The sequence below is a fragment of the Fusarium fujikuroi genome, chromosome FFUJ_chr06, assembly GCF_900079805.1.
Source record: "Fusarium fujikuroi IMI 58289 draft genome, chromosome FFUJ_chr06".
Classification (NCBI taxonomy): domain Eukaryota; kingdom Fungi; phylum Ascomycota; class Sordariomycetes; order Hypocreales; family Nectriaceae; genus Fusarium; species Fusarium fujikuroi.
Window position 1 is genome coordinate 415908 of NC_036627.1, and position 25427 is coordinate 441334.

The window sequence follows — 25427 nt, forward strand, 5'->3', positions numbered from 1 at the left end:
TGTTGACGGGATTGCAAGGTCAGAACAGCCATCAGTCATCTCGCAGATGGATCCGGCATCTTATACCCCCTCAAGGAGCCACAAAGGCCATTTTCTCCACAATGTTCCTACAGCAATCGCTCAAGCACAATGGATGAATCACTAGGCATACGAAGGTCATTTGCCGGTGAGATCTGTGGCTGGAAACATGACACGTACTACTGACGAGTATTTTGCATGCTCTCATTGGCATCTCCAAAACAAACTTCAGAATTGACATTGTGGCTTATCAGGAACACTGGCTGTGAATAGCCATCGAATTATAATAGCGAGTTATTACCACCTCTCCCTAAGCCTCGTCTATCAACCCTCCACGTGTTCCCTTTTGAGTCATCAAGCTTCCTTTGCCTTGGCCCTCAAAGCCTCCCATTCATGCTCCAGCATCCCATAGTCAATCATATCCCACCATCTTCTATCAAACCAAAGCGCCTCCCTACTCCTCCCCTCCTCCACAAACCCCAACTTCTTGTACAAATGCTGCCCCCGCTCATTAAACCCAAATGTACCAATCCCAACACGATGATATCCACCAAACCTAAACGCCCAGTCCAGCGCCCAATTAATACTCTCCCCGCCATAGCCCTTGTTTCTAAACTCCTCCGCGATGATGATACCAATATGCGTACTCCGATGATGTTCGCGGTTCTTGGGGTTGCCGCCCCAGCCGATGCATATGAAGCCAATGGGGACTGGTTCTTCGCTTTCGATGTTTTGCTTTTTGGCTTCGGAGGGGGAAAGACATAGTACAACAGCCAGAGTGGACTTTTGAAACTCTGTTAGGAACTCCTCAACGCCCTTTTTGTTTCTGGGACGAAGAATAGAAGGGTCCGCGAGGGCCTTTGCGACGGGGTCATTCTCGGTATGCTTGAAGAAGAATTCCTTGTCTTTGTCGTTATCTTCTGGGGAGCGGTAGATGAGGCGCTCCGACTGGAACGCCTTGCTCACGCTGGAGATGTCCATGATGACGATGAAAGAGAGATTCTAATAGTGGTTGTCTTTCTGGCTTATGTAGTCGTAGATAGTCGTTTATCGCATCGGGAATACGGCACGTATCTAAGCGCAGGGTAAGCAATGCATCGGCGCCTCCACTTTCACCTTCCTATTTGGTGATGGCGCGTGACTCACGACCCAAATTCACGATAGTCAAAAGGTGATCAATTCTCGACGCGGATTAATTGCGCCTGAGTCATGGAACTGACTCACTTTGAAAGACAAAAGAACTTCATGTCTAATTTCTATTCTCGGGATATACGGCATTGTCTTGTAGGAGAAATTGTCATTTGTAAATATAGGGCTTATGTAACAGTCCCGCATACCCTGTTTCGTTCGGGTCATCTCATGGCCACAGTACATCTCGTCTTGCTGACTCGGCTTGACATTCATCCTCGTCAATCTTCACACAGTCTAGAAGCAAGATATTGGATGAAAAAATTGACCTATCACCTCGGCGATGGTCTATCTAGTTGCTTATCATATAATGCGCATTGTTATCAATGGCACCTTGATCTGACGTGAGCCAGGCCGTAGTCAGCCTGCGGCATGACCAACCCCATCATGAGGCTACAACATATTTCGTACGACCAGACACCACTCAAGTGAGATTCGAAGAAAACATGTCAAATACTATTTGCAGATAGAATACGAACTAATGACATCCTAACCCCCAAACTAACTCATTAGCGAACCTACTGAACCTGTAAAACAACAAAATACGCATAAACACCAGCCCCAATCCTCTGAAGCTCCCTCTTCCTCCCCACAATCTTCACCCTCCCCTCATCACCTAATCCATCAACCTTATCCTCATAACCCTTCACCTGCCAAACCGACTCCCGAATCGTCGAAACAATAACGCCCCCAGCCTTGGTAACTCTAACAAACTCATCAAAAGCCTCAGGTCCAACATGACCCTCCGTCATAGTCCCGACACAAATAACCGCATCATAACTCTGTGAAGGAACATCAAGCTTTTCAGCCAAATTCGCGACGTTGAGTGATTTGTACACGCCTGTTCGCTCAGCGACTTGGAGCATGCCCGAACTTAGGTCGATGCCGTGAATGTTTGACGCGCCGAGTTTTGTGAGCGCTTCGCCGACGAGACCTGTTCCGCAGCCGGCGTCGAGTATTTTAGCTTCGGAGATTGGAGTGCCGAGATGGGTAACTAGATCTTGAGATGCGAGTTGGGGAGCGACGTATTCTTCTTTCTCGACGTCTTGGTTGTAGGTGTTTGCCCATTCGTTGTATGTACTGAGCGTCTCTGAGAGGCTTGTCGCCTTGAGTGAGCGCTCGAGCTGAGACATGTTTGTTAATTGAGAAATACGAGATAACCGATTGCTTTGACCGGATGTGTCAATTGAGCTCGTTTTAGAAAGTGATTTGGGTGAGGCATGGAGGGGGAGGGGCATACATCTTGCGTGCAGCCAATGACGTAGTGGTCTGATCTGACAAAGATGACACCGGGAATCGAAAGATGAGCATCACAACAAATTAATTCTTCGCGGCCAGACTCACCAATTCTGCGAGTAACGTAATGATTATGTTTATATTTATTCGAGCCATGACTATCGCGCGCAAGGGATATTACCAAAAACCATCGATCCTCATCAATCACCCACAAAAACCTGCCTAACCTAAATACACTCAAAATCCGGTATCAACAGCCCCGAGCGATGCAACCCAAACCTCGGCGAAATCTTAGCCAACTCAGCAACAAACCCGGGTACACCACCCGGAATCTCCATGTTATACCACAACTTCGGATCATCCATCGCCAGCGCAGCCTCGTGCATCTGCACAATCTCCTTGCTATCCCAGATACCCTCGCGCCTATTCAACCTCCGCAACAGATCCAGCGCCCTTTCCCGGTGCGGCCCCTCAGTGCACGACCATACCACCACCGAGAGACCGGAGACCAGGTCGCCATCGAGGGAGTAGCTCGGTTGGCCCGGTGTGATCAGCCGCTGGGCGAAGATCTCGGCGGCATTGAGGAATGCCTCGGCTGTGTCGGGCGTTGGCTCGGAGAGGTCTTCGGGACCGCACGACATGCCCATTCGCCAGAAGGTCTGCTGCATGTTGAGGTATGTGAGTTGCGGGGATGCTAGGTCTTGGTACTCCCATGTCGCGATGTGTTTCTTTGTCAATTCGAATCGGGAGTTCCAGACTTCGAACTTGGCGTCCATCTCGGCCCATTTCGCCTCGAGTTCCTCCTTCTGGGGCGCGTCGAGGGTAAACATGTCGATTTGGCCGTCGTCGTTCATCGAGCATGAATATGGCGTCTGCGCGATAATGTCGACGGTCTCGACGTCGAGTCTGCGCAGGTAGCTCGCTGCTTCGTCGAGGTCCTGGAATGGCTGATCCGAGATATCGCCGCACTGCAAGACATCAAGACAGCCAGAGTGAATGTCTGGGATGATGGTGTCCTCCATGAACATCGAAGCCTCGACACCAAGATTCGCAAAGACCTCTGTAAGCTTCCTCGTCATCTTCTGTTCCTTCGCACTGTGAATCAGAAGAGGCGACGAGAGCAGTTTCGTTCCGGCGCGGATATGTCGGATCGACTCTGCATACCGACCAGTGATGCCCTCAAACGCAACGAATAACAAACAGCATACGAGGGTACACTGCAGGTCGAAGGCAGACTCCATCGACATGTGGGGTATTATCCGCTGGATGGACTTGTTGTACTGCTGCATAGCCAAGCTTTTCAGCTGCTGGAGTGGAGAGCAAGTCTCTTGACCCGCCATGTAGAATCTATGCGCAGCACCAACAGCGATGATGGCGTGTCTAATAGGTTCGCACGAATGCGCAAGGGGGAGGACATAGTTGATGTAAAAGTTTGATGAGCCCGGGGAGCAGGTGAGTTGGTTAGAGGTCCAGTGGTGAAAGTGGTGAAAATAGCAGTTCTCAATGGACGTCTCGGCTATACGAGGGTTGAGAGACGAGACGGTATATCCAGCGACGGGCATTGAAGCGCGCTGCTGGATCTGGTTCTTGTTAGGCGTGGCGTAGCCGTCGCATTTAACACGGCCATCGCGACAGCGGCGACACGTCGGCTTCTCCTCATCGCACTTCAAGTGCCTGACTCTGCAATAATACAGTGATTAGAAGCGACCAAGCACCCAATCAAGACAGAAATACGTACTTGCTACATGTATATTAGTCTCTGATTCGTTAATTAAGCATACGGCACAGGGCGACATACCAGGTTAAGCAGCCAGTGCGGACTTTTGGTCTGGAGGCGCGCTGCCATTTGACCTTCTTGGGCAGGATTACGAGCTGGTTCGTGGACGTAGTCATGATTTGTTCCTTTGCCTTGACTGTTACGAGAAAGCTTGGTCAAAAAAACAAAGCAAAGGCAGGGAAAGCGAGAGAATTTTGATGCCGTTGGATGGTGCCCTTCGTACGGGGAAACATCAACATGTCGCAGTCTCCACCGCCAAGAGGCGCAGTTCAACGCTAGCAGGGTCTTGATCCCTGCTTTTACGACGCAGCCAATCACGCCCAAAGGCTCGGCTGAAACGTGGGCCTCAAAGCATCTGGAACTGTCTGTGTCATACCGGGAGAAGTCAGTCTTGATAGAAACTGCGTAAGCCTCAGATCAACTTTCACTGCGACAGCCTGCAAGAAGCATGCATGTTTGGCAGTGCCTCCCAATTCACCTGAAACGGAGCATCTTGGCATGCACGCTTTCGGCTCTTGAGTGCCGATAAGGCTGAATTAGAGAGGCACAGATCGAGATGAATTACGCGGCTCCCAGGGGCTTTGCAGGTTCGAGAACATCCCAATTGTAATTTGATGCTGGAATCACGCTGTAACATGAGGCATCGCTTCGCGGCGAGCCTTTTTGGGAAACACATCCGTGATGAGGATGATATGTTACTAGCGGAACTATTGTAAAACAATATGATGCTGCAGCGATTGACGAAACAGTCGTCGAGGTCGTTTAAGGGCTGATACTGCCAAGAATCAAGGGAGTATCATGATCTACTCACCCGTTCCGCACTTTCCACTCCGGAACTCGGAACGCCTGGCTCGGAACGGCTGCAACGCTGCATTCCCCGTACTTGAAGCTCTCAAAACTGTCTGGGACAGTTATTCTCATCAACCTGATGGTGTTTAAGCGTATGTAAAAGCCTATAGACAACCATAAACGCTATCTCGTATAAGATATCTACGGCGCTTTTTGAGTTTGGTCGCTAGACCAAGCCCAGGATAGCTTTGAGAAACAAAGACATTCGGGTGTTTTGTTTCGTGGCGGAGCACGTGCGCTCCGCGGACTACGGCTCACGGGAATGCAGAGCGGCTGTAGAACGTTGATATCGCCAGCGGGAAATGAGCCAATTGAAAAGAGCTCATCGAGGAGTATCACTCGTTACTCTGTTCAGGAGGCTGTTAATTAGCCTGAATTTGTGAACAGCAGCTTACGTCGCCCTTGTTAGGGGGCCCAGGGTGATCCAACACTCACCGGAGCAAACCCCTCAAAAGACAGCAAGGGAACTTATTCCTCGAATGCCGAATAACAGCTTCATACAGAAAAGGAGATCTTCAGGATAACTCGGGCTTGGCAAAAGCATCTTTTGCCTTTTGTTGACCAGCTCTTTGACCTTATGTCACCTTGGCATTACAACCCACCGCAGTGGTGAAGAACCAAAGTCCCAATCACATGTATCACCACGTAAGTAGCCCTATCATACTGTGTTATAAGCTTCGTCCTGGCCTCGCTAATCGTGAATCCCATGAGCCGCTTTTCCGGGAGACGGGGCGGTACACAGCCTCGACTCCACTAAAATGGGTTTTCGGGAATGCCGAACTCAATGCGCCTCAACACCAAGGAGTCATATCCGGAGGCCGAGAAATCCGTGCATCACGGACGATCGAGAGTTCGGGGATATTAGATAATAATGGATCTTTGGTCGATCAGTAAATCATTTTCAATGTCTGAAGCGAGATGTTACGTTGTATCTCCAATGTATCATCGCGAGGGCGTCTCATTGCAAAGTTTCGCGGGCGGTGATGGTCACGCATATATCACGAATACCAGTCTCTTGACTGTCAGTCCATGATAATCTCTGAACCTTACTTGCCGTATGTCAATAAGTCACCATTCGTAGACCATTGGCCCTTCCTCTGATGCTATGACCATTCGTTCACCCAAGGATCAGGACTGATGTAAACGCATTGCGTAGGAATTATCATGTCTATATCACCTGTATTTTTAACTGGTTTAAAACTGAATCCCTCCACTAATTTAATTGACCGACTCCTCTGTAAGGGGAATTCCCACTTCTCCTGAAAGCGAGGAAGTATTGAGTGCGTAGACGTGTTTTAACAGTCCATGATCAGAAGGCATGAATACACCTGTAATACCAGTACATAGCGCACAGTCCTAACCTTCTAATATCAACACTCTTCCAATTGAATCAAAGCTTTTCTTTCCTTGTTCCGTGATTCGTATGTCATGTTCAATTCTATGCAAACACCGCGGTCTTACCGACTCTTTACATGTCGGTGAGGCCATAACGCGTCCAACGACACCCAAAAGCTGGCACGAAACACCAAATAGTGTTGTATGCTACTCACTTTAAATTAATTGAGCTATAATAAGAAAGCTGAGATCCTTCTCATGAGTCGCGCGCCTCGGCGGTTTCGTGATACAGATCGCGGCGGTCCGTCTTTCGGAAAAGCTTGATTCGTTGGTCCGTGCCGCGGAACCCCGATGCCTGATCTTCGCAACCGTCACCAACAAGACATGACATCATCTTCTCACCGCTATCATCATGACTTCCGATAACTATCCAGTCTACAAAGTCAAATCGCATATGGCCCTCCCAGATCCGCACATGCCGCCCAATCGCTTCCATCACGCCCTATTCGTGGAGACCAGCAAAGACGGCTCTGGCACGCTATACCATGTCACCGGCGACGTCACTTCAGCAAACGGGATGACCTACGAAAGTAGGGAGTCGCCTGATCCTGCGCAGTTGGAAGGCTTTCATTGTAAGGAATTACTGGACTATACCTCCTCTGACGTGCATCCGGAACAGTGGAATGCGCTTCTCGCTTCATTGCCGACACCGCCGCAGCAAAAGGCTTCAAATCCGGGGAAGCAGGGTCGCGTTGAGCCTTTCAAGGAGAAAATCAGGGATTATGAATATGATTTCTATGCTGATGGGGAAGAACGCAAGCCGCTTTGGAAATGTACTGAATGGGTTGAATGGCACGCTATTCCTGCTCTTCATGAACATCGTCTTCTACAGAGTAGTGATCAGTGATCAGATCTCCTTTCTCAACAGTTCGAGGTCTCTAAATATCTAGTTCCACTCTCTCACGTATTACGCATCTCGTCTGCTATGCATACAGCAATTAATGCAGCAACACGCCACTTTCCATGAGGAACAACAGATGCTCAGAGCGACAATACCATTGTAGCGAACAGTCCAGCGCATATAGTAGCCAAAGAAAGCTTCACGCCTTTCAACCCTCCATTTGACTCCGCTGGTGCATCAGCCCCCGCCGCAGAACTACCTGTCTCTTTGGAAACGGACTCCGTGCCCTCAGCCGTAGTAGTACTCGGATACTCACTCTTCAGCTTCTCCAGCCCTTCTGTAAGCGTGACCCTCCCATACTCAAACGTCGGTCCATAAATCTCTCTCAAATCCGACTCTCCCCTGTACGTCTTCGGTCCAATCGTCGAGGGGCCATCAGCCGGTCTATTGATCATGGTGCAGTCTTGCGCAACAGATCTACTCATCTCACAGTGGATCGAGTAAAACCACTTTGTACCGTCTTGTGGCTCGGTGATGACTACATCCATGGTTCCTGTTGGGTCTACGCTTGATGCGAGTGTTTTCTCGGCCCAAGGACCTAACGTGATTGTTTGACCGTTTCTTTCACAGCTTTCCGCGTCGGGTGGACAGTTTAGAAGGTATGTTGTCGCTGTCGCGTCTACACCCAGGATTTTTCCATGGAGAGTCATGGCGTCTGAGGGGATGAGGAGGAGATCTTTGACTGATGTTGACATTTTGGCGTTGACTGAGGCGTTGGGGGATGGCGGTGGCTGAAGAGCTCGCAGTTAGGCTTTTGCTTGAAATTGACGAGACTGTATTTTATGTAGATTGTATAATTATTGAGACGATTGAGCTCTATCAGCGGTGAGGATGAGGATGAGGATAAGGATGTCAGCAAAGTGAAACAACGCGTCTTTTCAAGCGACCAAGTCCGTGCCGCATCCTTAATTTTGCAGAGTGGATCACGGAATGCAGGATCTCCAAGCAATATTATTAACGTCAATGCGATTTACAAGATGAGAAAATGGAAATACAAAGAGACTCAACATATAGACACTGCGATAGAAGGCATATCTAGGTACGCGGTGTACATCGCGATGAGACATGCTCTCGTGGCTCGTGGATACTCAACCCCCTGTTATCCCCGCCAAGGATTTCCGAAAATGGATCAGCCAATTCTCCGCTCTTACATCATCGCATCACGATGTCAGTCCTCTTTGTACTTCTTTACGTGTCAAAAGGTTTATTTCGCACTTTAATCTACGGGATAATGGACTAATTTTGGTCTCCAGGGAATGTCCTCCGCCGGTGCTTGTCAAAAAGGCTCAATGCAGATGATGTCGCGTTCCTCGAGTTATTTTCTCGCATTCTCATTGGCCGCGGCAATTGCCCAGGTCCGTCAAACCAACTCTTCACGCTGGCATTCTCTGACTCAATCGCAGATGAGATCTCAAAAGCGCTAAAAAAAGGTATCGAACTCGAATGGGAGGATGTCTACGATTTGGTAAATCCTTTCGGCGACAAAAGAGGCCGGGCTTTCAACAGTGTATGGACATTTGACCTCGATAAGGATATTCTCTTTCTCACGAAGCATGATCGGCTTTGCTCTGCACCTCTGCGCCTGGCAAGAGAGAGAATACTTACTTTGGACGACTTTGAGATACTGAAATCCCAAACTGAAACAATCGCAGAGGAGGGACTTGTACCACGACTGTACTGGGACCTTCAGCCCAAAGTTGATGATCGAAAAAGGGCATTTCTTGGCCGGATTCTCCGCGACTTGGGTCATACATGGCGCCACGTTTTACGCGCAGAAATGAACAACATCACGTTTACAAAGCTTGCATACGCCGTTATCTGGATCATAAATCTGGACTTCACTGTAGTGGAACGTACGGGATTCGAGCACGTTGGTGGCCGCGGCGGGCCATATGTTGGAGTGGCAGACTTGCCACCATGGGATGCTCCAGATGAAACGATCGTGCGAGTCGGTACATGCTGGATCTTCCTAGCACGAGATATTCCCAAGGGAATAAAGATGATACGAGAGCATGTTGAAACCCGCGCGACGATGACTGGTACTGCGACGTACGCAATATTGACTCTCAGACAAATAGCCTGCTGCAAGGTTCACGATGGCGAACTGGTATACACACGACCCGAGCCACTATTCAGCGACACTCTTCCCTCTGATTCCGCTATCGATCTGCTTCTCTGGGCATCAGACCTTCATCAAGCAGAACCTAAGCCTCGTCGGCTCAGCCACCTTCCCATTGAGATCCAGGACAGGATCCTTCGTCAGGCTTCAATCAGCAGTGTTGCAGCAGCGAAATTGGGCATCGAGCTTGCTTTAGGGTCGCCATTTTCGTGGGCTGAACAAGGCAGGAAGATCAAGCTGGCAGAGGTGCTGAGACATCGAACAGAGGCATCGCCTGTCGAATCTCAATTCTTTTTTGATGGGCTGATGAGGGGCTTGTCATACAAGTGCGAGTCAATGTCTAATGGTTTCAAAGTCGACATGAGCTCGCTTCCTGCGCCTCCTCATCGCAACGGTGCTGTGCTGTTGTCGTAAGGCAAATACTGACAATTTCGGTTCGGCTGGGTCGGGCAGCATGATGATGCGCAAAGTCAACTGTTTCTGAATCTTTTTGCCAGGAGTCTATAGCTTGCGTCAATAAATTAATTCCATTCGTAAAAACGAACCATTCTTTATTTTACGTCTCAGTTTTACATCTGTCTTACGGCGTTGTCTCGCAGGCCATTCAAGACCAGCCCCCGCTCTGGTTACGAACAGTTTCCGAATATGGCATCCAGTACAACCCTGTGTTGGTCGCCGGCCACGCAATGATCTGACCAAAACAGCGCCCGAAAAACACATTATCGCACATTCAATTGAATCGACTTTTGAAGTGGCATAAAAATGGCGCAAGCAGCGAATGAACACGAAGGCCCTCTTCAAGCAGATGTATGCTTTCCGATGAAAGGTTCTAAATAATGTGCTTGCTGATTTTGGTAGGATGGTGCTTCTTTGAGCCATGATTCTGCGTTGGCTGCCTCGTGCGTGGCTTCGTGCCATCTAATGAATACCCACTGACTATTGTCTAGTTTTGAGTCAGGAAGTTATCTGACTTCCCTCAACTCCAGCGTCTTGAACTACAAGTATGTGCCATTACATGGATACCTTCCCATCTAACTGTTTACCTACAGATACCAAGTATGGATTCAAGAAGTTGCTTAAACAATGGCCTTAACTGACGGACTTAGAATGGACGACGATATCATGCATTCCGCGAAGGCGCGTACCTAGTCGTATGTCAAGGCACCGGCCTTCGGAAGCTCATACTAACGGCCGTAAGCCTAACGATGATGAAGAGCAAGATAGAATGGACCTAGGCCATCATATCTATCGTCTTGTTCTCGGAGGCGATCTCTTCCTGGCGCCTATTGGCGATAAAGTCAAGCGAGTTCTTGACCTCGGCACGGGAACAGGAATCTGGGCCATGGACTTCGCCGAGTACGCATCCCCTCATCCCTCACAAACCATATCTAACAATTCTCAGCGAGTATCCCGAAGCCGAAGTCCTCGGCACCGATCTAAGCCCAATCCAACCCCCATGGTAAATCCTTCTTCCCTCCACATCACTCTTCTAACATGCCCAGGACCCCGCCAAACTGCCTCTTCGAAGTCGATGACTTCGAGTCAGACTGGCTTTTCCGCCAACCCTTCGACTTCATCCACGCACGCGAACTAGAAGGCTGCATCAGTAACAACGCGCAGTTCTTCACACGCGCTCTGCAGAGTTTGGCGCCTGGTGGATATCTTGAAATGCAGGCTGTGCACTCCGAGTTCAAATCTGACGATAACACGAAAGATAGGGCGGAAAATGCGCTGCTTTGGATGAAGACTATGGTTGAGGGGTCTGCGAAGTTTGGGAAGCCGTTGAATGTAGCGCCGGAGTGGAAGAAGGAAATGGAGGATGCTGGGTTTGTGGATGTTAAGCAAAAGATTCTCAAGGTAAGGACTTTGGTTACTGGTAAGATGATTGCTGATTTTAAAATAGGTGCCCATTGGATCTTGGCCTAGAGATCCGAAGCTCAAAGAGATTGGCAAGTTTCAGTCTGTTCAAGAAACGCAGGTCATTACGTCGTATACGCCTGGTATCTTCTCGCGTGTTCTTGGATGGAGTGATGAGGAGATTCAGGTGTTCATGGCTAAGGTGAAGAAGGATCTTTCTGATCCGAGTATTCATATCTATCTTCCTGTTTACTTCATCTGGGGAAGAAAGCCATAGTAAAGAGTTAGGTTCAGTTAATACGTTGAAGGTCCGGGAAGAGTCGATCCTGGTATCATGGCGGATCAGCATTTGCCCCAATTAAGATTTCATGGTCATATATGTTGAAATCGAAGACCCTCCTTTTTCATCTTGTTCTCAAAGGGCTATTGTATATAAGCTGCAGCCCTTATTATGACTTATTCCCTTCAGTTTATTTCTTCTTTATTCTTATCTTCTGACATTGATAAGATAAGGCTTATCGGAGATCTCTGGATATCGACCAGCTTTAGCTACCCGAGACTTAGAGAACTGTGACTTAGTATTTGTGTGCTGACCCATTCGGAAAGCTAGTAGCAAGTAAGAAATACATATAAAAGTCAGTTTTATATTGAGTCTAAATTGATAGAGCAACAGGTTTATGCTGTTACCCGCCAACAGTGCTAGGACAAGTCAACGTTTATCGGCTGCTTGTATTTTATGTTCCGAGTACTTTAGCAACAATCTCTGTCTGTCGCATTCTCAACTTTCCCCATTGTTTTAGATAAACTATTAGACTCCCAGTTAGGTCCTTCCGTACTCAAGCTTTTCTCTCTGTGTTTCTGTTGTTCACCTTGTGCAGTATGTGACCAAAAACAATGGCATAGAGCTCACATCCAATAAGCATGGAGGCTTGAATCTTGAGTGGATCACCCCAAATGTTCGTGGGGGGCACTTGGATAAAGATCTCTTGGTATCCATCAACGGCTTCAATTGGTCGTCTGTTGTCGGAGTATTGCTAGTCCAACTTGATATGCAAATATTTAAGAGCCCATATGGTACGAACATTTTAGGCTTTAACCAGATTTAGCGGACCGAATTAATACTGGTGTCGCAAGCCTCTTCATCCTGCTAGCGCTATCTTTCGCTACTTTTCGCGATCGACAGCAATTCGGAATGTTGATGCTCGTGGACCATTCTTGAAAGAGGCACTCACCTTCATTGAACTGCTTTTAGTCTACAGGCTTTCTCCTCTGATAAATTGGGTAGTGTATATGCAGGAACATTACGCCATCCACGACGCGTAACCCGACGTGGGCTCAATCGCGGCACTTGCAGACATTGGGGGCAATCGTGGGGGATTGCGCCATCAAGAGGCTCAGCAGATTCAAGCGTAATTAAAACAAACCAAAAGACAAGCTTAATACTCTAAAATGACCGTCCGATAGGTGGATAATCGTCCACGACTGTCATCGCGCCAAGCTCATTCGTATATGCGGCTATCAATCTCCCCAACGGTGAACCGTCAGTACTTCCCGATTCGGCCCAGCACAAATGAACAGTTCGGACGAAAGCCAACGGGCAACCATCTTGACTTCGCTGATCGTTCGTCCCATCGTATCCGGTTGGCGGAGAATAACGGTCCGCCGGGATAATCCGCGGTGGATGTAACTGTGCACGGTAATTGACCTAATCAATATGGAACGTCCGTCTTCCAAAAAAAGATAATGGATAAGTTCAAGGTTAGAGAATTAAGCTTATTGGTTAGAGCATCTGCTAGAACACGGAGAAAATTCCCTTTCCAAAATGACAGTGGATCACATCGAATGTTGCAACGTTGTTTAAATACCTAGTTCAAGGCCCAGGTAATTGAATCGGTATCGACTTCGACAATCTCATTGCTCTCCATGAAGTTCCAGACCCTCCTCACCGTGGCCTCGGCCAACATCGTCCTCGCAAACAACCTCCTCGCCACGACCGCCGACTCATGGATCCGCAACAACCGCGAGACCCAGCGCGCATACTGGTACGGCCGCGCTGTCGTCTACGAGGGCATCGAAGCAACCGTCGAGCTGACCAAGAACAAGACTTTGCTCGCATGGTACCGCGACCAGATGGACGATGTGGTGTACCCCAACGGCACCATCATCAACTATGACTTAACAAAGTACTCGCTTGACAACTACCGCATCGGCTTGAACTTGCTGTACTGGTACAAGCAGACTGGTGAGGAGAAGTACAAGATCGCTGCGGATTTCATCCGTGATAGAATCAACCAGCATCCTAGGACGCCTACTGGTGGGTTCTGGCATCGCTCGCCGACGTATCCAGATCAGATGTGGCTGGATGGCATCTTCATGTGCGATAGCTTCTACGCTGAGTGGACTGCTGAGTTCGATGCCAAGAACACCACGGCCTGGGATGATATTGTCCTTCAGTGGGATAAGATCCAGCAAGTCACCATCGACAAGGAAACCGGTCTTCCCGTCCACGGCTTCGACGAGAGCAAGACCGCCGTCTGGGCTGACCCCGAGACCGGCGCTTCCCCCATCGTTTGGTCCCGCGCCGTTGGCTGGTACATCTGGTCGCTCATCGAAGTCCTCGACGTCTTCCCCAAATCTCACCCCGGCTACAAGCGCCTCGTCACTTACTACAAGGATCTCTCATCCGCTCTCCTCCGCGCCCAGGGCCCCGAGTCTCACCTCTGGGAACTCGTCATGAACAAGGAGTACGAGGGTGTTGAGGGTAACTACATCGAGAGCTCCGCCTCCGCCATGTTCACCTACGGCTGGTTGGCTGGTCTTCGACGCGGACTTCTCGATGAGAAGACGTACACCAAGCCCGCTAAGCAGGCTTACAAGCGTCTCATCCGGGACTTTGTGACCAAGAACAACAATGGAACCATTACCTGGGAGGGAACCGTCGAGGTTGGATCGCTGAACAGTGATGCTTCCTTCGAGGTAAGTTTGTCTCGTGATTTCGTGGATTTGGCTGACTTTTATAGTATTACACTGAGGTTCCTGTTGTTCCTAACGATACTCGCGGTATGGGACCTTTCATGATGGCTATTTACGAGTGGGAACGTCGCAGCAAATAAGCGCATGACGGAATGATTTATAGACGGTAGACTATAGATTGAGATAGAGTTGATGACCGATAACTTTTAGTGTACATATTTAATTCTACTGCTCCTAGCACGTACATTTACTCATTTTATGCCCCGACTTCAGCGTGACTTTTACTGTGTGATCCTGCATAGCTGTTGCGTCTTTAGTACAATGTCATTATGAGTTGGTGGCGCGTTTCTGTTAGCGTGTTGATCGCTGAGGCTTAAATGGATACGCGACGGACTGGCATACGCCCGTTTATTTCCGGGGATTGTTAAGGTCTACGATTGGCTCGCTGCCGTTTTCGCTATTAGACTCTAATATCATTCCATACTGAATCTTGACGCTTTCACATGTTACTGACGAGCACAATGTGATTTTTTGAGTCTCACGTCTTAGATGCGACATGAGAATTGGTTCTGATGTCAGAATGGTAAGCGATACCATTAGCTCGTGAGCTATCAATTGCAGATTCGCATGGCATCTCCCCATAGACAATAATACCAGAAACCATCGATGAATTTCTCATTTGTAGCCTCTTAAATTAACAGTGAATATTGAGTTATCATAAAAAGCACAATCAATCGCATTCCGACGATTGCACATTCCAGCCCTCGTCAAATTACGTCATGGCCCGCATCCGTCATACGTCATGTTTCTCCGTCATCTTTCAGCCTCGTATATCTCAATCCTTCTCAACAACACAATCTCACCAAATCATCATCCACAATGGCAGAAGTAGCAGCAGGTGTCATTGCAGTCGAGCAAGTCGTCTCAACCGGCCTTGAAGTCGGCGCCGCAGCGACCGTAGCTCGTCCCACGCAGCCGCTCACTGCAGTCTTGAGCCAAATCGCTACAACCCCGAAGGAGGATAACTCGTATGTCCCTCCCGTCGTGGCTATGAATGAGCTAATGAGAGTAGACTGTCCCTTGCGAGATCTCATCACAGTGTCGGTGTCATCGATGGAAAAGCGTACATCTTTGGCGGCAAGAAAGATGATGGTAAACTGTGCAACAACGACATCCACGCTGTATCCATCGGCGATCATCAAGGCGAAGGCGAATACGCATGCTATCCAGCCGTAGGCGACGAAGGCCAAATCCCCTCCCCACGCATCAACCACGCCTCCTGCACGCGCCGCGACACGCTCATATTCACGGCGGCCAAAACAGCGATGACGAACCCGTCGACGATGAATTCACCCTCTGGGAATGGGAGCCCAAATCCGCAAGATGGTCTTCTATAACCGCCGCTGGAAAAGCGCCCCAATCGCGCTACGGACATCAGATCTTCTATGATGCCAAGAAGGATAATCTTGTTCTTCATGGAGGGTATGAGAATGGGCAGCGGACTAAGACAACGTGGTTGTTTGACTTCACGACGCGTCTTTGGCATCCTTTACCTGATGCGCCTGCAGAGCCTTTAGCGGCGCAGTTTGTCGAAGGGACGCTGTACGCTATTAGTGCGGAGTCGGATGTCCATGGGTCGGTGCACTATGTCAAGACTGGTACGATTCAGGATGAATCTCTCGACGCGCTTCCAGAGTGGACAACCGTTGACTTCCCTTCCAACCCTCTCGTCCCTGGACCACGCCCTCGCGTTGGCAGCGCTTTAATCCCCGTAACTACTGGCCACGGGCGTCGCTACTTGCTCTACCTCCTCGGCAGCCGCCAAGACGCATCGATCTCTAGTGATAAAGCCTACACCGAGGAACACCCGTTCTACTCCGACATGTGGACCCTTCAACTCCCGTCTGATGATTACAGTGCTACACGGGTCAAGGATGCTATTCGCGAAACGATCCCGGGTGTTCAGTCGGGAGCGTTTAGTTGGCATGAACTTGAGATCGCGCCGGCTGAGATGACGCAGGAGGCGGGCAAGGTGCACCCGGGACCGAGGGGGTTCTTTGGGGCTGATGGGTGCTTGGATGGGAAGGGGGTTTTGATGTGGGGAGGTATTAATGCGAAGGGAGAGACTGAGGCTGATGGATGGTTGTTGAAGATTTCTTAGAAGTCATCGCAGTGTATGAAGACTGGGCCAAGGCAAAAAACGAAGAGTGAAGGCGAATTAGTCAACAGTGTATCTTGAGATGGAAAAGAAAAAGGATTGAATTTTAAAATGACCAGAACATGCTCTTATAGAGGACGTTTTCACATTGTCTGAAGTTATATGCACGACGTTGAATGACTACATTATGCCGTCAATTCCAACCAATGACGTATTGTCTTAGTCATCACAAAACCCATCATAAGACTTGGTGGCCAGACTTTCAACCTTCATTTTCTCATCACCAAAACATCAAAAAATGAAGCGCGCTCTAGTGACACTAAGCCTCCGGGCAAATGCAACAAGAAGAGCATTTCACACAACCCGCCCGCGCGCTTGGCCAAACGCACCCAACGCTGCGAAACCTCAGCCAGGTCAAGCTCAACCAAGAATGACAGATACGTCAAGCAAAGAAGCGTCAACGGCAAAGGTGACAACTCGGAAAAAGAAGAGTGCAGAACTAGATCAGGAACTCAGGGAGAAGCTGGAGGGTATGTCTGGTGATGGAGGAGGCGCGGGCGTAGAGTATGAGAATGGCCGAGCGGAGGGATTGAAGAGAGGCGTCAAGTCGAATATGTTCCGAGTGATATAATGCGGCTACGGAGATAATTGGAGGCCAGTCTTTGGGGATATGATGTACTTTGGGAGCAAGTTGTAAAAGATCTGGTATTTACATAAAGGTTTCAGAACTGGATCGACACGTTGTTCCGTCGTGGGCTCCTATCAAGACTTCTAGTCAATATCTCAGTTCTTGTTCTGTCAATACGATTCAAGTTATGCTGTTCGAAAATGCAACGTCACGTCAGACCTGCTGGACATTATCACTTGTGATGCTGGCTGTTCATGGACGCTTACCCAGGTACGATTCAATACGAACCTAGCTAACATAGTTCACGGCTCTTCACTGATTACGGAGATGACTAAGCTAATACGAGATGGATGATATTCACATGGTTCAAAACGGCTAACCGGCCGGCTAACCGGCTGGCTCTCAAACAGTCTTGGCCAGCCAATCTCACGATTCATTGGCCATTTGGGTCCCAAAATGAACGACGAATCCTTCGGCGTAGGCACAGAGAAGCTAAGCTTCAATTCGTGACCCCCATTCGCTGTGGTTTTATCGTCCCCCGCTCTAAATTTCCAGACCCATTCTTCAACTAATCAGCGTCTGTACCCGCTAAGTTTAATTAGGGGCGTCAATGCCGTACTTAAAACCGCGATATTCGCTCTGACAATTGCACGTAAAATACCAGTATCGATAAAATGGCTCGTCTATCTAACGTGTTGATGCTTCTTAGCGTCGTGGGCAGCTTTGCGGCTGCTCAGTACGATCAGGAGAAGCAGAACAAGGATGCTACATGCGTCGTGAGTTGGTTCTTTAACCCAAGGGTAACGGCGCTAATAGTAGTGTAGAATAATTGTTTCTTCAAGTATTTCACCAATAAGTGCAACGCCGATAACCCAGCGTGTGTATGCACTCTCAAGGACATGCGCGAGAAATTCTTCTGTTGCATCGCTGGGAACTGCGCCGAGAACGTCCTACCAGGTAATGACTCCCTATAAAATGACAAACTGTGATTAATTTGTGAGAAAAGAACAAATTGAGAGATCTTCAAATGATTGCGATGCTCACGGCATTCCTTTCACTTTCAACGCCGAGGCTGCTTGTGGAATTAAATTGCCTGTTTCTTCTGAGACTGTTTCTGTTTCAGCGACCACCACGGACGCTACCAGTGTTACCAAGGCGAAGACTTCCGAGACCGTGACTACAGCTGAGGAACAGTCAGCAACGGCGATGACTACAGCTACGGGTACTGAGAGCTCGGCTGCCAGTCAGACTACGTCAGCGGCTGCAGCTACTGTCTCGGATAACGCCGCTTCTAAGGCGAGGGGCATGGTCGCTGCCGCAGCCATCGCGCTCGGTGTATTTATATAGACTGCCCATAGCACCTCTAAACCATGTATCGCAGCTTATAATGCCAAAACGGCTTCGTCTCCTTCTCCCACGCATCATCGTCAAAATCTGCTCCCAATACTCCCTCGGGTCTATGCTCAATCTCACATCATCATCCATCTGCTCAACCATAGTCAGAGCCTCGTGACCCTTTTCATCCGACTGAGCTCCTAGATCAAGCAATTCCTTTACCAGTTCAATTCTCTGCCGCATTCTCCTGTCCTGCAAGGTCCTCGCGATGCGGATATACTCAGCCAAGGCCTCGTACGTGCGGTACTTGTGCTGCTGCCAGCCAAACACAGCATTCTCCAGGATGGGAATTCTACGAGGGCCAGACCTGACAAGATTGCAGTCCTGCATCGTCTTTTCTGTCATGTATGGCACCACTGCGAATTGGGCTGCGATGCCGACTATGCCGAGAAATACAAAGGTCCAAAAGGCAAGCTGTGACTGGCCTAGGCAACTGTAGATCCTCTCGTCACCCAATTGTTCGGCAGACGTCTTTGCAATACCTTGCTAATATTGTCCTGCATCTCTTTCGTAAAAGTGTCGCCATCTGGAAGTTTTTTCCCCCTTGCCTCGATTCCACGGAAATGCAAGCTTTGAATGAATTTTTTCTGGAAATTCTCGTCAAGAGCTTTGTCGCCCATGTAGCCTTCCAGGCTATTTCTCAGACGGACATCGGATGGTGTCTAATTTGCATCCCAGAGATTGCTGAATAACCTCCGGCGCCTAGCCGGACCTAGCGCGTCATCTTTCGAAGTCGTGGCATCTAACTCTTCAAAGAAAACATCGAGCTGTGCATTATTCCGATCAACAGCTTTTGAAAGCTGATTAATCTTGGCATTCAATTCCTGGTCCTCTTTTGTTCCCCGCAGTCTCTCTCTTTCTCCCTATCAAGATAAGATTATGAGACTAAGTTAGGACCGATCATCTTTACTCACCAGAGGGCTTAGACCGAATCTGCTGAAGTCTCTCTTCTAGTCTTACAAGCTTATCCTTGGACCAAATCGCCTTGAGGCTGATGACAAGACTTGTCTTGACATGTTCAACTTCGGAAGTGCCGTTGGCCTGCAGACATGTCAATGTGCGCTGGAAGTCGGTAGCTATGTCTTGGCTCGTTGCATAGTCTGATGAGTATTTCATCAGACGCTGTCGTCGCTTGATAATTAGAAAGGTCAAGGGCTTGTTTGACGCGATAACTAATGTCGGCAAAATCGTTGATGACTGTAGACAGGCTATTGACCTTGGCTGGTTTACCATCGGGAGATCTGTAGATGGAGCGCGTCTCGGAGATTAGATTGTAGGAGAATTCGACGAATGTTACGACGGTGCCAGTGACTTGGAACACCGTAATTGGATCCATTATTTATCAAGGGTTTGGAGAACCTTAAATTTCAGTGGCATCTTCTTGAGGCGAGGCATTTGTTGAGACCCCGCTTCAGGCACAAGTTCTCACGTAGCAGTGCTCACCCATGTCGGATATTGACGTCAATTATTATTGTCAATCTCAAGATCTTTAGCCGAACCGCTGGAAACTGTTTGTTCACAAGAAAGTTGCTAAGCATTAGGTCCAGGGCAATAAGAATGGGATCGTGCCATATACGTGATATGTTCATCAAGGCTTGTTTCTCGATTGCAATGATTGTGCTGGCCAGCCTAGCCTGTATACGATCCTCTGTGCCATGAAAATGATGTAATTATCATTCACAGCCACTAGTTTAGATCAGCTAAGGGTTTATACCACGAATCTATGTGGCCTTGCTTAAAGATATGTACATGAAGGAAACAACGCTGACAAGACTTCTCTATCTGGAGCATGAGAAGCGAAGCACGAATAGAAGGCGCCAGTCTAAGGCTCAGTTGGCTCAGGCTGAGCCGCAAGTTCAACGGGCGTGAGATTAAGCCCATTTGGTCCCAAAATAAGCCCATACCCATAAGACCCAGCGCTCTCAATATAGAAATAAGGATACACCGCCCTCGCATCACACGTAAGCATGTCCTGACTGTAGTAGCAGAACTTGCCCTGGACCTGACAGTCAAGCTGTCCCGAAGCGCCAAGCTCACAATCAATGGGCGAGTAGCGAGCATCCGATTCGTCGGAAGGTGGGCAGCCAACAATGTCGCCGTACTGCTGGCCCGTTCGGAAGAATGCGCACATGAGCTGGTTGCCGTTGACGAGCTTGCCGCGGCCGCTGACGACGAATGTGCCCGTGGTGTAGTCGGCGTTGGGGTTGTTGAAGTAGACCGAGCCGCCGGGGATAGTTCGCACTTTGAGGGGGCCGCTGGCTTCGACGCCTTGGTTGGGGTAGATGTTGAATTGGGTTGAGTCGGGTCTCTCGGCGGTGGTGGTAGTAGCTTCTTCCGTGGTTGTCGTGGCTGCTTCGGTGGTCAAGGTTGTAAAGTCGCTGGTAGCAGTCAAAAGAGTCGTCAGATCAGAAGTCAACGTCGCATCCGAGGTAGCAGTCGTGGCGGTCCCAGTCTCGGTTTCGGTGACTGTGACGGCGGTAGTCTCGGTGCTTCCAACTAAAGTGGTGGAATCAACAGTAACACTGGTACCCGAACTCACGGCCACTGTTCTACTTCGTTAGGTCAGATCGAGGGGCTCAAGCGGTTGACTCACACGAAGTCGTAACAGGCTTACAAGGACCCGCAGCCACAGCGTCCAAAGCAACCAGGCCAAAGGCCAGCAAAATATTTGCAGAAATCATGTTGTCAAACGAGCGACTGAAAGAGCGAAAACGGTCGGTGTAGAAATAAAAAATCACGGAGCGCGTAGCGGGGATTACTCTGTATTTATCGTGATGCTTATCGCAGCGCTTTAATTTCCGCCGAGTCAATAGTTTGGTTTCCGGTGCCGCACTAACGACAAAATTTGCTATAATCGGCTTAAGCATAAGAGTGACTAACTGAAATGGTATCTCTTGGCGCCTGTCAGACCCATCTTTGGGAACAAGAACGGGTTTTCTGTCGGTGATTAGCCAATTGGCGTGTTTTGAGATACACCATTGCTGTAGGTCATAGGAGATGCCAAGAAAGGAATTGATGTGGACATCTGTTGGAACACAATGCGGCCAATAGTAGTAGTCTGTTCATCTTGGTACATTTATAAGTATAACAGGCCTACACAATAGCGATTGGCATGCTGAGCATTAACGAGTTCGTCGCGCATTAAACCTCGTCCCTGGCTGTATCTGGGACAAAACCTTGCTCACTGACTTGGGTTATCCGCAAATGCATGTCTTCAGGGAATCGTGCATTATCTTATAGCTTCTTTATCAATTCATATTAGCCGTCAAATTGCAAGAAAAGTGCACTCTCCGTGGTCGTAGGAATAGATCTGCTATCCAACGCTATTGATATTTGCAGCGTATTTGTTCACTACAGCGACGAGTTTTAACGGCAGAGTCTGTATATTTACCATTGCTACCTACTCAAACAAAGTCCCTTTAAGAGAAGAATGACTACTTTAAGTGTTCTGCTTGCTGTAGCGCTGAACATAAATGAATGAAATTCACAATGTTCTGCGAGCGAACAGACATGTCAGCAGGCAGCAATCAAGATTAAGACTTGCCAGTGGAACTGGGACATTGCGTTTGGTATTCGTTTGTGCATATGACGCAGGGACTAATGGGCCAGCTGGTGCTGGCACTGGCTTTTCACGCACCCAAGCGCCATCTAAGTCCATCTAATTCCAGCTCTGTCTCACAGCTGACCTCTTCAGCATCTCGCATTCGTCTTCGACATCCCATAACTCTCCTTCTTTACATACTATCCATCAACAACATCTGAAGATATCAATATCCATAATCAGCTTCTTCACAACACTATCCATTAACCACCTCGTCAGCATCTCAAGTTATTGAGATCTATCATCAAAGCATCTCGTCCCCCAACGGGACTACCCCTACTTCTTACTCACCAAAGCCCTTCTCTATTCTTCACCTTCTTGGTATATCTCGTCAAACCTCCTGGTATTCACCTCTGATGGTGCGACAGTATATCCTAGCCAATACCCAAAGGACGCCTGAACCCAGTACCCCAAGACCAACCAGCCCTCGGGTTCATTTCTTTGCAGCCATTCCCTCGAGCCTCAAGACGCTCGGCAGGACCCGACATCAAGATGAATGAAGAAGACTTTGTCTGTTTGTGGCCAGGCTCGATGCCAGTTGTGCCAATCGTGGCAGAGGGTGAACTCTGGCATCCATGGTTGTGTAACTGGGGAATCCCTCCCCTCTCAGATATTCCTCTTCGAGACGGGTCTCAAGAGATGCATGCCAACTCTCCTGAAGATGAAGAAAACCTAGTTATCAAGGCTGAGCCTTCGTCGCCGGATACCCTGGCGGCACCCGAGTCACCTCGATCGCCATATCTCTACGACATTACGCCCTTTCGTCGCTCACAAAGCCCCTCTCCACTCAATCTTGTAGAGGCAGCCATCGACTCTACTGAGAATGAAGCAACTGTCACTGTGAAGCCGGAGCCTTTGTCTCCAGAAACTGTCCAAGATGTCGTAGAGGTACCTCGATCACCAGGATCTCCCTCACTCTACGACATCTCCCGGTTCTACGCCGCACCCGACCTATCCCCTCTTCAACCGGCCCCCGAAGACTTCGAACGGCCCATCCCATCTCGCGCGCCCTCACCTCGAACCAGCGCCCAGCGAAACACGCTCGGAGGCCGCGTCAACGGTCACGGCATCCGTCGCAATCTCCAATTCTTCATCAACCGTGGAAATCAGCGACGCGCGATTAGTCACGCTCAAATGCTCCGTCGCCGTCGAATGCAAGAGGAGCAATTTGGGATCCGACAGTATCGGCGTCATGTAGATGAACTCCAGCGACAGCATGAGCAGCGACTGCGAGACGGTGAGAATGCGCCGTGCAATAGCATTCCCGTGTCGCGAGGGCGCCGATTTCATGGTGCGCCGCGGTTTGTGGAGAGATTCAGCGTTCGAGATGAAGAGGAGAGTGGATGTATGAGCCCTTATGACTTGTACTAAGATACCCCCGGAGCATCTTGATTGGTTGGCGATACCCACCGGGCTACCCTTTACGGAAAAGTGTACAAACACCAGCAGTATTGAGCCTCGCCAAGTCGAGAATGACTTGGGAGATTGAAGAGAGACTACCTCACATTGGAGTAAGTGCAAGATATTGCTAATTGCCTTTTGCGGGAGAAAGAATGTTTGAGCGTCGGGGATACGGTGTTGGTCAGATGAGGCTGTCCTGGTTTGGCACTATGAACATTACGGGGATGACATGTCTTTATGAGAAACGGCCAATGAGTCACGAGATAATGTTTTGATAGCATGAATGAAAACAGATTAATTGTTTTTAAATTGAATGCTATGCAATGCAACACTTTTAAGCAACCTATAACCGGTTGGCAATCTCTTCTAACAGCTGCAGCTCCTCCTGCATGAGGAACAAATTCTGCGGCAGCACCAAGCTTCCTCCAGGCTTCATAATAATCTCCATCCCATCATGCCTCTCATGCCTCTCTGAATCACTCTCTTCCGTCGCCCTTCCCTTCTCTTCATCAACACTCTCCCTCTGCGCTTCCGTCTTAGCCCCCCTCAAGTCCTCAGGTGTCCACCAATAAACCGGGTACGCGCGCTGAATGTTATTAACCAACAGCGCAACACCAAACATGATGGTGCAGTTGAACAACACAACTGGGATGAAGAACCAGCCGAGATCGAGGAGGCGGTTGTCGACAACGGCGAGGAGACCTGTTGCGCCGGCGGGGGGATGAATGGTTTTTGTAAGGGCCATTATGGATGTTACGGTCGCACAGGATATGGCGCCACCGAGCCATTGGATGGAATGAAAGTTTGAACTGAGGAGGAAGAGCTTTCCTATGCTGACGCCTATTGTTGCGGCGATGAGTTGGCCGCCGAAGAAGTTTCGTGGTTGGGCGAGGGGAGATTCGATGGCGTAGAATTCGAGAACAGCGCCAGCGCCCTGCATCATTAGCATCGACATTCATCAAAGCTATACTTGGAAACAACTTACAAAAGATCCAACAATGATGGGGGCACCTCGTTCGACAAAAGAGGGAATGCGCTCAGACGCCAATTCAATTACTGAGAGGGCGATGAATATTCCGACAAATGCCCATATTACTGGTAGGATCGTCCCAATGCTTTTTGGTTTATCGCGTCGGAATCCAAAGATGTATGCGACGGGATACGGGATATGTTGCCATGGTGGTGATGGAATAAATGGATTGAGGTATCGATCGATATCGAAAGTCCACGATGTCGGGTTGAGGCGCGACATGAGATTCGAGATGAGATGATCTGAGATGAAAAATCCGGGGTAATCAGGTGATGTACGAGAAACGCGGCTCAAAATAACGAAAGAAGTAAAATTGAGATGAGACCACGAAATATGACGTAAAATTAGTAATAATGGCGTCTGCTTGTCCCAGCGCGTTCAAACTCTGTTAATGAATGTCTGACGATGCCCTCAGCGAAAAAAGAGCAGGCCAACGCCCTTATACCACTGGCCCAAGCCGCGGAGATGCACCAAATGAACACCATAGCCTTCCATAATTCCGAAAAAATGCCAGCAAGAAACAGCGGCAAAAGCACAGGGCAGAAAGAGTGAGTAATACGTTCCAAGGCCGTTTGAGCCGGGCTCGCTTTGTTATTGGCATCTTCGGGAGACGATTTCGTAACAGAAATTCAACTTTGCGGTTAATTGTGGATCATTTCCCCATAGTTTCCTATTCTGGTTGGACGGCTTTGCTCACGGGGTTTGTTCGGTGTTGGGAGGTTCCGAAATTATGACATAATGAGAATTTGGGCTGGTATTATTTATCCCCTTGATTGCCGAGGGAAAGAATTTGATCTGTGACTGAAACATTTGTGGACATGCTACATGATGACATTGGCCATGATCAATATGGTTTCTGTTCAATTGTGACAAGGAGAGGATCGCTTTGTTTTTGGACATT

At 48.9% G+C, this 25427-nt stretch overlaps 15 protein-coding genes; 8 read left to right on the forward strand and 7 right to left on the reverse strand.

Annotated features, from left to right (window-relative positions):
• Positions 1-372: 372 nt before the first annotated feature.
• FFUJ_05494 (related to GNAT family acetyltransferase) lies at positions 373-999 on the reverse strand (the record flags this gene model as incomplete). The annotated part of the gene is made up of 1 exon (XM_023578711.1): positions 373-999. One exon carries the CDS (start codon positions 997-999, stop codon positions 373-375), a length of 627 nt encoding a protein of 208 aa, XP_023431676.1.
• A 725-nt stretch (positions 1000-1724) lies between these two features.
• Positions 1725-2339, reverse strand: FFUJ_05495 (uncharacterized protein; the record flags this gene model as incomplete). The annotated part of the gene is made up of 1 exon (XM_023578712.1): positions 1725-2339. The coding sequence occupies one exon, from the start codon at positions 2337-2339 to the stop codon at positions 1725-1727; it is 615 nt and encodes a 204-aa protein (XP_023431677.1).
• A 330-nt stretch (positions 2340-2669) lies between these two features.
• Positions 2670-4288, reverse strand: FFUJ_05496 (uncharacterized protein; the record flags this gene model as incomplete). XM_023578713.1 has 2 exons in its annotated part: positions 2670-4122; positions 4224-4288. The coding sequence occupies 2 exons, from the start codon at positions 4286-4288 to the stop codon at positions 2670-2672; spliced, it is 1518 nt and encodes a 505-aa protein (XP_023431678.1).
• A 2527-nt stretch (positions 4289-6815) lies between these two features.
• On the forward strand, positions 6816-7310 carry FFUJ_05497 (uncharacterized protein; the record flags this gene model as incomplete). The annotated part of the gene is made up of 1 exon (XM_023578714.1): positions 6816-7310. The coding sequence occupies one exon, from the start codon at positions 6816-6818 to the stop codon at positions 7308-7310; it is 495 nt and encodes a 164-aa protein (XP_023431679.1).
• A 134-nt stretch (positions 7311-7444) lies between these two features.
• On the reverse strand, positions 7445-8059 carry FFUJ_05498 (uncharacterized protein; the record flags this gene model as incomplete). Its single annotated transcript, XM_023578715.1, has 1 exon — positions 7445-8059. One exon carries the CDS (start codon positions 8057-8059, stop codon positions 7445-7447), a length of 615 nt encoding a protein of 204 aa, XP_023431680.1.
• A 470-nt stretch (positions 8060-8529) lies between these two features.
• On the forward strand, positions 8530-9897 carry FFUJ_05499 (uncharacterized protein; the record flags this gene model as incomplete). XM_023578716.1 has 3 exons in its annotated part: positions 8530-8566; positions 8618-8719; positions 8768-9897. 3 exons carry the CDS (start codon positions 8530-8532, stop codon positions 9895-9897), a joined length of 1269 nt encoding a protein of 422 aa, XP_023431681.1.
• Positions 9898-10245: 348 nt separating this feature from the next.
• FFUJ_05500 (related to TAM domain methyltransferase) lies at positions 10246-11617 on the forward strand (the record flags this gene model as incomplete). XM_023578718.1 has 9 exons in its annotated part: positions 10246-10290; positions 10342-10382; positions 10431-10484; positions 10533-10539; positions 10590-10634; positions 10682-10839; positions 10886-10942; positions 10986-11340; positions 11387-11617. The coding sequence occupies 9 exons, from the start codon at positions 10246-10248 to the stop codon at positions 11615-11617; spliced, it is 993 nt and encodes a 330-aa protein (XP_023432805.1).
• Positions 11618-13263: 1646 nt separating this feature from the next.
• On the forward strand, positions 13264-14453 carry FFUJ_05501 (related to cell wall glycosyl hydrolase YteR; the record flags this gene model as incomplete). XM_023578719.1 has 2 exons in its annotated part: positions 13264-14316; positions 14361-14453. 2 exons carry the CDS (start codon positions 13264-13266, stop codon positions 14451-14453), a joined length of 1146 nt encoding a protein of 381 aa, XP_023431682.1.
• Positions 14454-15192: 739 nt separating this feature from the next.
• FFUJ_05502 (uncharacterized protein) lies at positions 15193-16474 on the forward strand (the record flags this gene model as incomplete). XM_023578720.1 has 3 exons in its annotated part: positions 15193-15341; positions 15401-15545; positions 15683-16474. 3 exons carry the CDS (start codon positions 15193-15195, stop codon positions 16472-16474), a joined length of 1086 nt encoding a protein of 361 aa, XP_023431683.1.
• Positions 16475-16769: 295 nt separating this feature from the next.
• Positions 16770-17102, forward strand: FFUJ_05503 (uncharacterized protein; the record flags this gene model as incomplete). The annotated part of the gene is made up of 1 exon (XM_023578721.1): positions 16770-17102. The coding sequence occupies one exon, from the start codon at positions 16770-16772 to the stop codon at positions 17100-17102; it is 333 nt and encodes a 110-aa protein (XP_023431684.1).
• A 671-nt stretch (positions 17103-17773) lies between these two features.
• FFUJ_05504 (uncharacterized protein) lies at positions 17774-18446 on the forward strand (the record flags this gene model as incomplete). XM_023578722.1 has 3 exons in its annotated part: positions 17774-17875; positions 17924-18056; positions 18106-18446. 3 exons carry the CDS (start codon positions 17774-17776, stop codon positions 18444-18446), a joined length of 576 nt encoding a protein of 191 aa, XP_023431685.1.
• Positions 18447-19156: 710 nt separating this feature from the next.
• FFUJ_05505 (uncharacterized protein) lies at positions 19157-19830 on the reverse strand (the record flags this gene model as incomplete). XM_023578723.1 has 3 exons in its annotated part: positions 19157-19357; positions 19455-19594; positions 19725-19830. 3 exons carry the CDS (start codon positions 19828-19830, stop codon positions 19157-19159), a joined length of 447 nt encoding a protein of 148 aa, XP_023431686.1.
• Positions 19831-20316: 486 nt separating this feature from the next.
• Positions 20317-21175, reverse strand: FFUJ_05506 (uncharacterized protein; the record flags this gene model as incomplete). XM_023578724.1 has 2 exons in its annotated part: positions 20317-21038; positions 21088-21175. 2 exons carry the CDS (start codon positions 21173-21175, stop codon positions 20317-20319), a joined length of 810 nt encoding a protein of 269 aa, XP_023431687.1.
• A 1412-nt stretch (positions 21176-22587) lies between these two features.
• On the forward strand, positions 22588-23466 carry FFUJ_05507 (uncharacterized protein; the record flags this gene model as incomplete). Its single annotated transcript, XM_023578725.1, has 1 exon — positions 22588-23466. One exon carries the CDS (start codon positions 22588-22590, stop codon positions 23464-23466), a length of 879 nt encoding a protein of 292 aa, XP_023431688.1.
• A 373-nt stretch (positions 23467-23839) lies between these two features.
• On the reverse strand, positions 23840-24748 carry FFUJ_05508 (related to HPP family protein; the record flags this gene model as incomplete). XM_023578726.1 has 2 exons in its annotated part: positions 23840-24430; positions 24482-24748. The coding sequence occupies 2 exons, from the start codon at positions 24746-24748 to the stop codon at positions 23840-23842; spliced, it is 858 nt and encodes a 285-aa protein (XP_023431689.1).
• Positions 24749-25427: the final 679 nt, after the last annotated feature.